Source organism: Ranitomeya imitator, chromosome 1, assembly GCF_032444005.1.
Source record: "Ranitomeya imitator isolate aRanImi1 chromosome 1, aRanImi1.pri, whole genome shotgun sequence".
Classification (NCBI taxonomy): Eukaryota; Metazoa; Chordata; class Amphibia; order Anura; family Dendrobatidae; genus Ranitomeya; species Ranitomeya imitator.
In genome coordinates, this window is record NC_091282.1 from 76846317 (window position 1) to 76859366 (window position 13050).

The 13050-nt window shown below is 46.0% G+C and overlaps 1 protein-coding gene across 1 annotated transcript; it reads left to right on the forward strand.

Moving 5' to 3' along the window:
- The first annotated feature begins 216 nt into the window (after window positions 1-216).
- Window positions 217-6999, forward strand: CCNO (cyclin O). Its single transcript, XM_069748348.1, has 3 exons — window positions 217-625; window positions 2208-2393; window positions 6077-6999. The coding sequence occupies exons 1-3, from the start codon at window positions 242-244 to the stop codon at window positions 6563-6565; spliced, it is 1059 nt and encodes a 352-aa protein (XP_069604449.1). The 5' UTR covers window positions 217-241; the 3' UTR covers window positions 6566-6999.
- The last annotated feature ends 6051 nt before the right edge of the window (window positions 7000-13050 follow it).

A 13050-nucleotide genomic window follows, 5' to 3' on the forward strand; every position in this document is an offset into this window, starting at 1 on the left:
GCGCGCCTATTTATAAGCGCCGGCCCGTCTCCCAGGCAACGTCGCCTCTCACAGCCGCGGGGGGAGACGCTGACAACTGCTTTCTCTCTTCAGCGGTTCTTTCGCCGGGAAAAAGTTCTCACGGTGACGTCACATCCAGAGGTTCCTGCTTCTGACCAATCAGCGCGCTGCACAGCTGGCTATAAAAGCTGCAGCATGTCGCTGCCGAACACAGAGGAGGGGAGGGAACCGTGCAGGACACATGTGCGCGAAGGTCGCAGACATGGTGGCCCGTGCTGGCAGGCACGCAGAGGGGCTGCAGGTCATAGATCAGGGGTCTGTGTTTCCTTACAAGAGGCAGAGGGAAGAAGTCACCCCACAAGACAGAGGAGATGTCAAGAAAGTCAGATACCTGGGACACTGGAAGCTGAAGAGCTGTGACTCGGGGGTGTGTGACTTGTATGAGACCCCCAGCCCTACACCTGTGCCCCGCAGACCAGTGCCCTCTGCCCAGGACCTGTGCCCCAAGATCTCAGACCGCCTGGGACTGCAGAACTTCCGAGACTATGGGGAGGAATGCTGCACCTTCAAGAGGGGCCTGGAGGAGAGGTACCTGGCTGCTCACTGCATGGCCAACCAGCCCCAGGTAAGAGGCAACCATCACTGTGCGCATGTGCTGAGCAGCTCCTGGGATGGATGACAGGACATGCTGGGAGTTGTAGTTTTGCATCAGCTGTGGTATTTTTGGAATTGGATGAACATTTTTCTTGATCAGTTTTTCAAGATCTGTTTCCTGCCTGTAAATGACAACCCGAGACCTGCTGATCTGACATTAGGAGGCTGCATCACAGTTTTCTTATCGTTTTTAGGGCTCGCTTGCACCACTATCGTTTCTGTCCAAGAGCGTTCTGATAAAATGTCGTATCGCTCTAGAACCAATGTTCTGCTATGGGGCCGTGCCGCAAGCCTAAGTTTGATCTGCTATTCGGATTGCACATGCAAATCAATGAGTGCATGGAAACCATCGGACTGCACTCAGATAACATCTGAGTGCAGTCTCATTCCCACAGACTGACAGAATGGAGAAATTTTGTTTTTTATCTTCTTCTCACCTGAGGGAATCTGATCAGATTGTCGATCGCATGATTGTTACAATTCTCTCGAATGAGAGAATCTATTGCTGTCTGACAATAGCCTTACTGGTAGAATAAGTCCAGCATGCTTTTTATTTTATTTTTTTTTTTTATTTATCTTCTTTGATTGTCCTTTTTAAAATAACAGAAATCAAACATTAGTCAATGGGGTCCGCCTAGTTCCCATTTTGTCAAGAGGAACTCCAATCCAGCAAGTGAATATAATTCTATCCAGTCTACAGTGTCCTGTATCTAAACTCCTGGGATATATTGTGTACCCCAGAGTGAACGAAAACCTCCCTGTGTGTACACCAAAGGCCTATCCTGACCTCACACTTCTCACAACTGAGGGTTGTTACAGTTCTCAGTCTAGAGAATGCACAATTCTAGACCGGAAACAACTGTAACAGACCCTCAGTTGTGAGAAATGTGAGGTCAGTATAGGCTTTTGGTCTTTGGTGTACACAGGGAGGTTTTGGTTCACTGACTGCAGGCGAAGATCATGAAAGTGGTAAGAAATTGAAGCTTAAAGTAACTTGGGAAGCTGCAGAGTTGTCATTATAACAACTGCTGACATATCTTTGAGACGGTTTATTAGGTAGAACCCCCTGCTTATCAGTTGCTTAAGGAGCCACGGTGCTAGTTCCATTCATTGATGACCTGGTGCAGCTTCATAGTGCCAGGAATCGCTGCACCAACCCCTCATGCATGAATAGTACAGCACACAGCTGCTGCTAGGAGTGTGGTGCAGTGATCACTATGAAGCCAGACCCCCCCCCCTCGAAATGTGCTCGGCTTTCTCAAGTGGTCCATAGAGGATGAATGGAGCAGCGGTCAGTCATCCAACTGCCTCTCCATTTTGTAATTGGGATTAAAGTTCTCCGTTGTGCCGATGGGTGCAGATCCCAGCGTTCAGACCCCACTGATCACCGATCCAGTTAGGTGATAACGTGTGTTTACCGGATTGCCCCTCTTAAGAATTATTTCTGTAAATTCTGGAAACCCCTTTAAATATGGAGCCAAGCAAGAACCACGCGTGTAAATAATTTGAGTTGTGACCATTTATTTTCCTCTTCTTTTTTTTTTTTATTGTAGCTGAAGCCAGAATCTCGTTGTAAACTGATCAGCTGGCTGATCCCGGTGCACAGACACTTCAGCCTGGGCTTTGAATCCTTGTGTCTTACGGTCAGCCTCCTGGATAGATTCCTTTCCTGCACGCCTGTGGCCATCGATTGCTTCCAGCTAGTGGGTGTCACGTCTCTACTCCTCGCATGTAAGCAGGTATGTGCCGACCATACAATGTGTTTCTGCTTTCCATGGGCTTATTCTTCTCACTTTGTGCCTCCATCACATACCTCCTAAGGCCGGTTTCACACGTCAGTGGCTCCGGTACGTAAGGTGACCGTTTCCTCACGTACCGGAGCCACTGACACACGTAGACACATTGAAATCAATGCATCTGTGCAGATGTAATTGATTTTTTGCAGACCGTGTCTCCGTGTGCCAAACACTGAGACATGTCAGTGTTCGTGGGAGCGCACGGATTACACGGACCCATTAAAGTCAATGGGTCCGTGTAAAACATGTACCGCACACGGACATAGTCCGTGTGCCGTGCTGGAGACAGCGCTACTGTAAGCGCTGTCCCCCCCCCACTGGTGCTGAAGCCGCAATTCACATCTTCCCTGCAGCAGCGTTTGCTGTAGAGAAGATATGAATAATCGTGTCTAAAATAAAGCTCCATGTGCCCACCCCCCTCCTACCCCCTGTGCGCCCCCCTGCTATTATTAAAATACTCACCCGGCTCCCTCGCTGGCTGGCGCTGCTTCCTGTCCTGGCCACACCTTCTACTGTATGAGCGGTCACGTGGGGCCGCCCATTACAATCATGAATGTGCGGCTCCACCTCCCATAGGGGTGGAGCTGCATATTCATTACTGTAAATGAGCGGCCCCACGTGACCGCTCATACAGTAGAAGGTATGGCCAGGACAGGAAGCAGCGACAGCCAGCGAGGGAGCCGGGTGAGTATTTTAATAACAGCGGGGGGGGCGCACACGGGGTGGGCACATGGAGCTTTATTTTAAACACGATTATTTATATCTTCTCTACAGCAAACGCTGCTGCAGGGAAGATATGAATCGCGGCTTCAGCACCAGTGGGGGGGGGGGGGACAGCGCTGCACGGTGCGTGTGGTACCCAGTGGGCACACGTGTGCCACACTGATGTGCCACAGAAACGCACCGGCACATGGATAATTCCGGTACCGGAATTATCTGGACGTGTGAGACTGCCCTAAGCTGGTTTTGTAGTAACAAGTAGAGGGGCCGCTGTGGGTGATAATTTGGGCTTTGGTCACAAGTTTATCAGGAGACTCCGTTGCAATTACTGTCATAATCAAATGTGAGAATAGAGCAACGTACAGCATTGACCCCGATACACTACCTATTAAGCCAGTCCGAGTCAATCTGGCACTGTTGATTGCTGCATGTTCATTCCTGGAAATTTTTTCTTTTTTTAGTAAAAATTAACCCCTTCACCCTGGGCCCTTTTTTGTTTTTTCGTTTGTTTGTATGAAAAGAACATGCTATAACGGAGATCACCAAGAAAGATATATAATTAAATACTTTATTCGAGTGTACAAAACCCAAACTTAAAAACCTTTAAAACCAAGAATGCCCACAGAAAGTGAGTTCTGCCCAATTGAACCCACAGGTAAAGTATGGTAATCATGTATAAATCACTTAAATAAGACAACAAATGTAATACAGAAACATATCAACCGTGGCTATATTAATCATAAAGTTCACTCATACAACATGTTGTTTTCACAAATAGCCTTAGTACCTATTGTCTAATTTTGGCTTCTCACTGACGCCCACTTTTGTATGTACCTTTATAGTAATGAATAGGCGAATCCTACTTGTGAAACAATATTTCATCTAAGGGGGTGGCACTTGTCCTTTTTGGACACTCCCTACTAGGTGCCAAAACAAACTGAACAATTTATCTTCTGACCAGAGTTTAAGTGATTTATTCATGATTGCCAGACTTTACCTGTGGGTCCATTGGGCAGAACTCACTTTCTGTGGGCATTCGTGGTTTTAAATGTTTTTAGATTTGTTTTTTTTACACTCGAATAAAGTGTTCAATTATATATCTTTCTTGATGATCTGTTATAGCATGTTCTTTTCATACATTTGATTCTCCAGGTCATTACGAGTTTGTAGATGCCAAACATATCTAGTTTTTTTTTTTGTTTTTGTTTTTTTTCTTTAAAGTGATGAAAAAAAATCCAAAGTTTGTTAAAAAAATTGTCATTTTTTGAGACCTTTAGCGTCTCCATTTTTTTCATTTTTTGTGATCTGTTGGGTGAGGGCTTATATTTTTGCGTGCCGAGCTGACATTTTTAACGATATCGTTTTTTTTTTTTTGTTTTTTTTGTGGATTCGTTCTTTTGATCGCCCGTTATTGCATTTTAATGCAAAGTTGCAGCGACCAAAAAAACGTAATTCTGGCTTTTTTTTTTTTTTCTTCCTTCCCGCTATGCTGTTTACTGATCAGATTAATTCTTTTTATAGATGGATAGATCAGGCAATTCTGAACGCAGCATAACCAAATGTGTTTTACTTATTATTTTTTTTTATTGCAGTTGTCTAATTACCTCTGCTTCACACAGTTGATGATCAGATCGCCTGTGTGTAGCAGAAATGCACACTTGTTATGATCGCCGACCACCGGGCGGCACTCATAACAATCTGGCTATGTCAACCATAGGGGCCTGCTGGAGACCTCTGGTTGTCACGCTGACCCATCGATGACCCCACAATCTTGTGACAGGGTCACCGATGGGTGAGATTAGTGACGCGCTTCTGAGATTTTACAGTGACGCACTGTCAGAGATTGACAGCAGCATTTAATGGGTTAACAGCCACGGGTGGATCGCGATTCCACCCGTGGCTGTTAGGGGCACATGTCAGCTGTTCAAAACAGCTGACATGCGCCAGGATAATTGTGGGCTTGGCGCCAAAGCCCACATCAAAGGGAGGGACACGACATGTGCAGTAGAAAGAATATGCAACATAGATCATCTGTGCCTGTATGACATTGTTCGACTTAATACGATGTTTGTCAGTAGCCCTGTTAAAGCTTTATTCTCATCTTCGTAAATGGATATTGTCTGATTTTGCAATTTTACTGCTAATTAAAATTTTCAGCCATTCTTGAGATATTAACACTTTTTTTTATCTTTGTTTAGTTTGTCTAGGACCCCGACCACCAATGCTGTCTAGCTTGTAAGTACTGCACTGAAGCTGGCCAGGATTAGGTGGTAACAGCGTGCTCCAGCAGTACTGGTCAGCTTCAAAACAGTGCTACATCTCCATGGAATAGAGCTTGTAAGCACTGCGCATGTTCTGTTGTCTAGTGGCAGTGGTCGGTCTCCAAGGCTATGAGCTGTAAACAAAAGAAAAATGTGTTACTCTCTCAAACGGCTGAAAATATTAATAAGCGGTAAATTGCTAAATTTTGTATTTACAAGCACTGTCAGACAATACACACTCATGAAGATGGAAATAATACTAAGTAGATATAAATGGCTATAGTTACTAGATCCCATTTTGCCTTCGTATACGTTCAGACATCTGTTCTTTTGAGGGTTTTTTTTTTTTTTTTGTTGGTTTGGGGTTTTTTTTGGGTGAGATTTTTACCTTGGTATTTGTAAGCCAAAAGCAGGAGTGGAACAATCAGAGGAAAAGTATAATAGGAACACGTCACCACTTCTGCATTTATCACCCACTCCTGGTTTTGGCTTACAAATCCAATTTGCCTTACAAATGATGTGACACACTGAGAGTGAACGTGGCCTTAGAGCTCAGTCACACATCAGCATTTTCCATGTATGAAAAAAGTGGATGTAAAATACTGAACGTGGCGGAAGTACCAGACTTTCCATTTCTCTTTTCAGGTGGAGACGCGACCTCCCAGAGTGAAGCAGCTTCTCGCCTTGTGCTGTAACAACTTCTCCCGTGAGCAGCTCTGCAATCTGGAGTGCATCATCTTGCTGAAGCTTCAGTTCCAGCTTGGAGCTCCTACCATCAACTTCTTCCTGGAGCATTTCTCTCTCCGGCAGCTGACTGATGGAGAACTCGCAGAGCCGGACCTTTCTGTGGCCTCCAAATCGCTTGCATTGGCTAAGGGCATTGCAGAACTCAGCCTGGCCGACTACGCCTTCAATGCCTATCCACCATCCTTGATGGCCATCTGCTGCTTGGCGCTTGCAAAATCAATGTTGTACCCGGGGAGCTCCCCCAGTATACAGGACAGTGGATACTCGGAGAGCGAGCTGCAAGAATGCATGACCAAGATTGACTTACTCGTCTCGTTAAATAAAGATTCCTTGCTGCGGCTTCTGCCCGGTGACCTGCCAGAGATGGCTATGGATGTGGAAAATTAACTAATTCATGAATTATTATTTTTTTTAATTTAAATGTTTACGTTAAGTGAACATCTTAATAATTAACCTGTAACGTATACAATGCAAAATGGCTGCTAAAAGTCAACTAACTTATTTCTTAACGAGTCAATGAAGGTAATTTTTATTGAAGGATGTGACGCTCCTCTCGTCTAACAGTATTGCGTTGTAGGCAAACACTTGAATATTTATGGTGCGATGCATTTCTGTTGTGTAGAAATCATGAAGACACTTGTGTAAATTGTAATGTTGCTTTTTTTTCCACATTGCTACTAATGTAGCATTTCTTTTGCACTAGTATTTATACACTCATAACACCTCTGTACATAGGAATAGAGATGAACTGTTTATATTAAACAATATTTCTGATCCAGGAAAATTTCATTGAAGTTGTCAAAACTAAATAAAACTGATGCAAAAAATATATATTCTGTTTATTTCCCGTGTGCGTAATTATTAGGCAATTTGTATTTTTGATAATTAATATTCCAGTGTGTCAATCAGGAAGGTTAATAAACCTGAACATCCCCCCTCATGACATGGCGATTTACAGTCTGCAGCACAGATCACCCCCCTCTATTACTGGTCTGCAGCACAGATCACCCCCCCCCCCCCCCAATTACTGGTCTGCAGCACAGATCGCCCCCCAATTACTGGTCTGCAGCACAGATCGCCCCCCAATTACTGGTCTGCAGCACAGATCGCCCCCCAATTACTGGTCTGCAGCACAGATCACCCCCCCCCCCCCAATTACTGGTCTGCAGCACAGATCACCCCCCCCCCCCATTACTCATCTGCAGCACAGATCATCCCCCCCCCATTACTAGTCTGCAGCACAGATAACCCCCTCCCCCCCACTACTGGTCTGCAGCACAGATCACCCCCCCCATTACTCATCTGCAGCACAGATCATCCCCCCCCCCCATTACTAGTCTGCAGCACAGATAACCCCCTCCCCCCCCCACTACTGGTCTGCAGCACAGATCACCCCCCCCCCCCCATTACTCATCTGCAGCACAGATCATCCCCCCCCATTACTAATCTGCAGCACAGAACCCCCTCCCCCCCCCTTACTGGTCTGCAGCACAGATCATCCCCCCCCCCCATTACTAGTCTGCAGCGCAGATCACCCCTCTGTTACTCGCATACAATCTGCAGTCTGATTTGCTCAATCATTCGTCTGACAGCTAAATATTCAAGTATTTCCCTGGCAGATATGGAAGGCTGCCTCTATATTTCTTCTGTAGGTGCTGGTCATGCTGCAGATCCATTTTGTGATTCAGTAGTGTTCATCTTTGTCCTTTCTAAGCAAAACAAGTAGCAAACTACGCTAAAAATCAGCTGTACAGTTTCTATTTTATGTGAACACAGTTGCAGAATCACCATTCACATTCATGACGCGCGTGTTATCGCCAGATCTCATGCAGATTCCGGAACAGAATCTGTGCTGAACTGTCAGATCCAAACGTGTGTGCCAATGGAGACATTGTATCAAAGTTACAGCAGTAGATCATATAATTAATAATGTCACAGCATAGAGAATTCACACAATGATGTCACAAAACATGGGTAGTCACAGCATAGAAATCACAGCACGAATAGTGTACACAGTGATGTCATAGGATGGAGGTCACTTAGGCAGTGATGTCATAGTACAATGATACTGGACATTGTGAAGAATAGACATCATTCATACAGCGATGTCACAACGTAAGGATACTGTGACATCACAGCATTGAGGATATTCACATAGTGATGTCAGATTGAGTGGGGAAGTCAGAGTACAGAGGTCATTCATGGAGTGATCAAATTTCAAAAAACTGACCGTCACATCCAAACAGACTAAGTGTGAACAGGTGCTGAACCTAGAGTCACCAACTCATATACAGTCAAATAAGGCAGCACACTGCGGCGCTAAAACCTGCAAACATGAAAATTGAATTGCATTACTGCACTAGAAATATGAAAAAATGAGAGCTTTTAGTGCATGAATTGGCCAATTCATGTGTACCTGGTAGCCACATTAGGGCATCTCTCGTATACCAGGTCCTAACCTTTCCTTTCCTCGCTGAGAATAAACGTCTTCATCTGAATGGGTACCTGTGAAACCTCTTCTTAGACTAAATTTCTCTCTCTCAATTTTCTCTCGATGTTTAATCGCAGCAGGTCCATTACCCCTCCACAGAGAGAGAGAAATTTAGTCTAAGAAGAGGTTTCACAGGAAGATAGACCTTTTAGTGATAATTCTAAGCGGTATGTGTGGAGAAAACCAGGCGCTGCTCATCACCTACCCAATACAATCCCAACAGTGAAACATGGTGGTGGCATTGAAGGAAACATGAATGCGGCCAAGTACGGAGATATGCTGGATGAAAACATCTTCCAGAGTGCTCTAGACCTCAGACTTGGCCAAAGGTTCACCTTCCAACAAGACAATGACCCTAAGCACACAGCAAAAATAACAAAGGAGCGGCTTCAGAACAACTCTGTGACCATTCTTGACTGGCCCAGCCAGAGCCCTGACCTAAACCCAACTGAGCATCTCTGGAGAGACCTGAAAATGGCTGTCCACCAACGTTCACCATCCAACCTGACAGAACTGGAGAGGATCCCCAAATCCAGGTGTGAAAAACTTGTTGCATCATTCCCAAGAAGACTCATGGCTGTACTAGCTCAAAAGCTGCTTCTACTCAATACTGAGCAAGGGGTCTGAATACTTATGACCATGTGATATTTCAGTTTTTCTTTTTTAATAAATTTGCAAAAATCACTCCATTTTTTTTCTGGGTGGTGGTGGGGGGGGGGGGGGGTTTCAGTCAAGATGTGGTGCAGAGTGTACATTAATGAGAAAAAAAATAACTTTTTTGAATTCAACAAATGGCTGCAATGAAACAAAGAGTGAAAAATGTAAAGGGGTCTGAATACTTTCCGTACCCACTGTATATCCGAATCCTATTTTGCATGGGGTTCAGACGTAAGCCCTGACGGGGCCAATGAACGCGATGTGAAAACACCCTGAGCAGTGGCGTAGGAAGGGGGGGGCCGGGGGGGGGCGGTCCGCCCCGGGCGGCACAATGCGGGGGGCGGCCGGCGCTGCAGGAGAAGAAGAAAAAAAAAAGACGCCCCTTTAAATCTTCGGGTGGCGCCGTCCGCCGCCACGACCAGGGCCAGCTCCCTCCACCCCCGGGCCCCGCCCCCCGCTCTAATACTCACCTCTCCTGGTTCCTGCGGCTTCAGCGTCCTCTGACTCTGCGACGTCTCAGAGCAGAGGGCGCGATGACGTCACTACTGTGCGCGCCGCTCTGCCTCTCTGTCCTGAGCGTCGCAGAGCCGGAGAGACGCTGACTGCACCGGACCTGCGCTAGGAACGGGAGAGGTGAGGATTTTACTTTTTTTTTTTTTTCTTTATGTCTGTCTGTCTGGGGGCAATGCTGGACACACTGGGGCAATACTGGAGACCATGGGGCAGATTGCTGGACACACTGGGGCAATACTGGAGACCATGGGGCAGATTGCTGGACACACTGGGGCAATACTGGAGACCATGGGGCAGAATGCTGGACACACTGGGGCAATACAGGAGACCATGGGGCAGAATGCTGGACACACTGGGGTAATACAGGAGACCATGGGGCAGATTGCTGGACACACTGGGGCAACACTTGTAGATTGTGAGCCTTCGCGGGCAGGGTTCTCTCTCCTCCTGTACCAGTTGTGACTTGTATTGTTTAAAATTATTGTACTTGTTTTCATTATGTATACCCCTCCTCACATGTAAAGCGCCATGGAATAAATGGCGCTATAACAATAAATAATAATAATAATACAGGAGACTATGGGGCAGATTGCTAGTTTGTTTTCTGCATTTGCCTGAAATAAGACATAAAATAAAGTTATACATTGTTAGAGTTTTTTTTCATTTTTTTTTTATCACAATTCATGTAACCTTACCGTAGCCCTTTCCTAAACCCTAAATCTAACCTTAAGCCCAATCCTAGCCCTAAGCCCAATCCTAGCCCTAAGCCCAATCCTAGCCCTAAGCCCATCCTAGCCCTAAGCCCAATCCTAGCCCTAAACCCAATTCTAGCCCTAAGCCCATTCTAGCCCTAAGCCCAATCCTACCCCTAAGCCCATCCTAGCCCTAAACCTAATCCTAGCCTTAAGCCCAATCCTAGCCCTAAGCCCAATCCTAGCCCTAAACCCAATCCTAGCCCTAAGCCCAATCCTAGCCCTAAGCTCAATCCTAGCCCTAAGCCCAATCCTAGCCCTAAGCCCAATCCTAGCCCTAAACCCAATCCTAGCCTTAAGCCCAATCCTAGCCCTAAGACCAATCCTAGCCCTAAACCCAATCCTAGCCCTAAGCCCATTCTAGTCCTAAGACTAATCCTAGCCCTAAGCCCAATCCTAGCCCTAAGCCCAATCCTAGCCCTAAGCCAATCCTAGCCCTAAGCCCAATCCTAGCCCTAAGCCCAATCCTAGCCCTAAGCCCAATCCTAGCCCTAAGCCCAATCCTAGCCCTAAGCCCAATCCTAGCCCTAAGCCCATCCTAGCCCTAAACCCAATCCTAGCCCTAAGCCCAATCCTAGCCCTAAGCCCAATCCTAGCCCTAAGCCCAATCCTTGCCCTAAGCCCAATCCTAGCCCTAAACCCAATCCTAGCCCTAAGCCCAATCCTTGCCCTAAGCCCATCCTAGCCCTAAGCCTAGCTCTCATTTACTCTCTACCCCCTATGAACATTAGCCCTAACCTGACCCTTGCCCTAAGTCTATTCCTAAACCAATCCCTAACCCTAGTTATAAAAGCAGCTCTTAGAAATGATGAATAAAAACAGTATGATTCAATACTGTCATCATTCATTACATTCTCATCTTCAATGTTTTCTGCATTGGCTTATGCAAAGTGCAGCAGTGGAGACAAGTTTGTCACTGGCTGCTGCGCTCTGCATAGGCAGCAACTGAGATGACAAAGCTCAGCTCACTCTATACTGAGCTTTGTCACTTTGGTCGCTGTCTATACAGAACGCAGGAGCGGCTGACAGCCTCATCCTCACTGTTAAGCCCTGGCAGACAGGCCCTCACTGCACAACTGCTGTCACGATCACTTCACGGTGTGGGATGTGTGAGAACGTGGGAGTGGAGGGGAAATGTTGTGTCTAGTACCTGGGGCACCTGCCCACTGTCACCTCCCCCCGCTACGCCCCTGCTACAAGCAAGATCATACTGCCCACAATTGTACTTGTCCAACTTTTCCATGATCTGCTTTTGCGCAACTATTTTAGTGAAATTACTAAAAAAAAAAAAAAAAAAGGCAAATCGCAGACAAGTCATACTGATGGGTGCAATCTGCAGTGACGTCTACTGCAAGCAGCATGAAAAAGGGAGAGGATTTAGGAACATTTGTGACTGTTGCACACGTGGCCGCCGGTCATAGGCTGCAATACGACATCACAGGAAATCATTAGATGCGACATCACAAAGCGACACTGAGATCTCAACGCCGCGAGAAACACGACGCTACAAAGCCATAAACCAAGGCCATGGTTCTTCTCCATTACAGACAATTCTGGTCACCGCTAGGAATCTAGGCACTTGGGTTACTATCTCCTGAGAAAAACACAAAGGACAATTGGTAAAATCAGGTTAGATAGATAAATTGATAATAAATAGATAGATGATTGATAGATAAGAGATAGATATATGATTGATAGATAAGAGATAGATATAAAACAGATGACAGATAATAGATAGATAATAAATAGATAGATGATTGATAGATAGATAGATATTAGATAGATAATAGAGAGATAGATAAGAGATAGATAGATAGATAGATAGATAGATGATAGATAGATAGATAGATAGATAGATAGATAGATAGATAGATAGATAATAGATAGATAAATATTAAATAGATAGATAGATAGATAGATAGATAGATGATTAAATGATAGACAATAGATATATAGATGATCGATAGATGATAGATAATAGATAACAGATGACAGATAATAAATAGATAATATATAAGTAAATGATAGATAACAGATGATAGCTATACATGTGGTGCCTGTGATCTGAGCCCAGGCTGTCACACAGTCCGTGGTTTGCGCTGCCGCCAGCAGGGGGCGCATGTCTCAGCCTCTTTGGCGCTCCCTGTCCCTCTCCCGATAACAGCCGTAGTGACGTCCCCGCTAGTTGTCAGCTGTGAGGTCCCCAGTGCCCGCGGCGGCGCACGGAGCGGGTGACACCGGAGTCATCGCTGTAATGACTTGTTGTCACCTATTGTCTCGGGTGATTATCTCCACTCCCCGCTGCCCTCAGCTGCTGTAACGGCTCCCGCAGCCCGGGCACTGGCGGGCTCACCTCTGGCGGGCCCGGGCGCTGCCTGCTGCCAGGGACGCTTCACCCTGGTAACCGCCGGCGTCCCTGCTCCTGTGATTGGCGCAGACGACATATTGTCGCAGGTCTG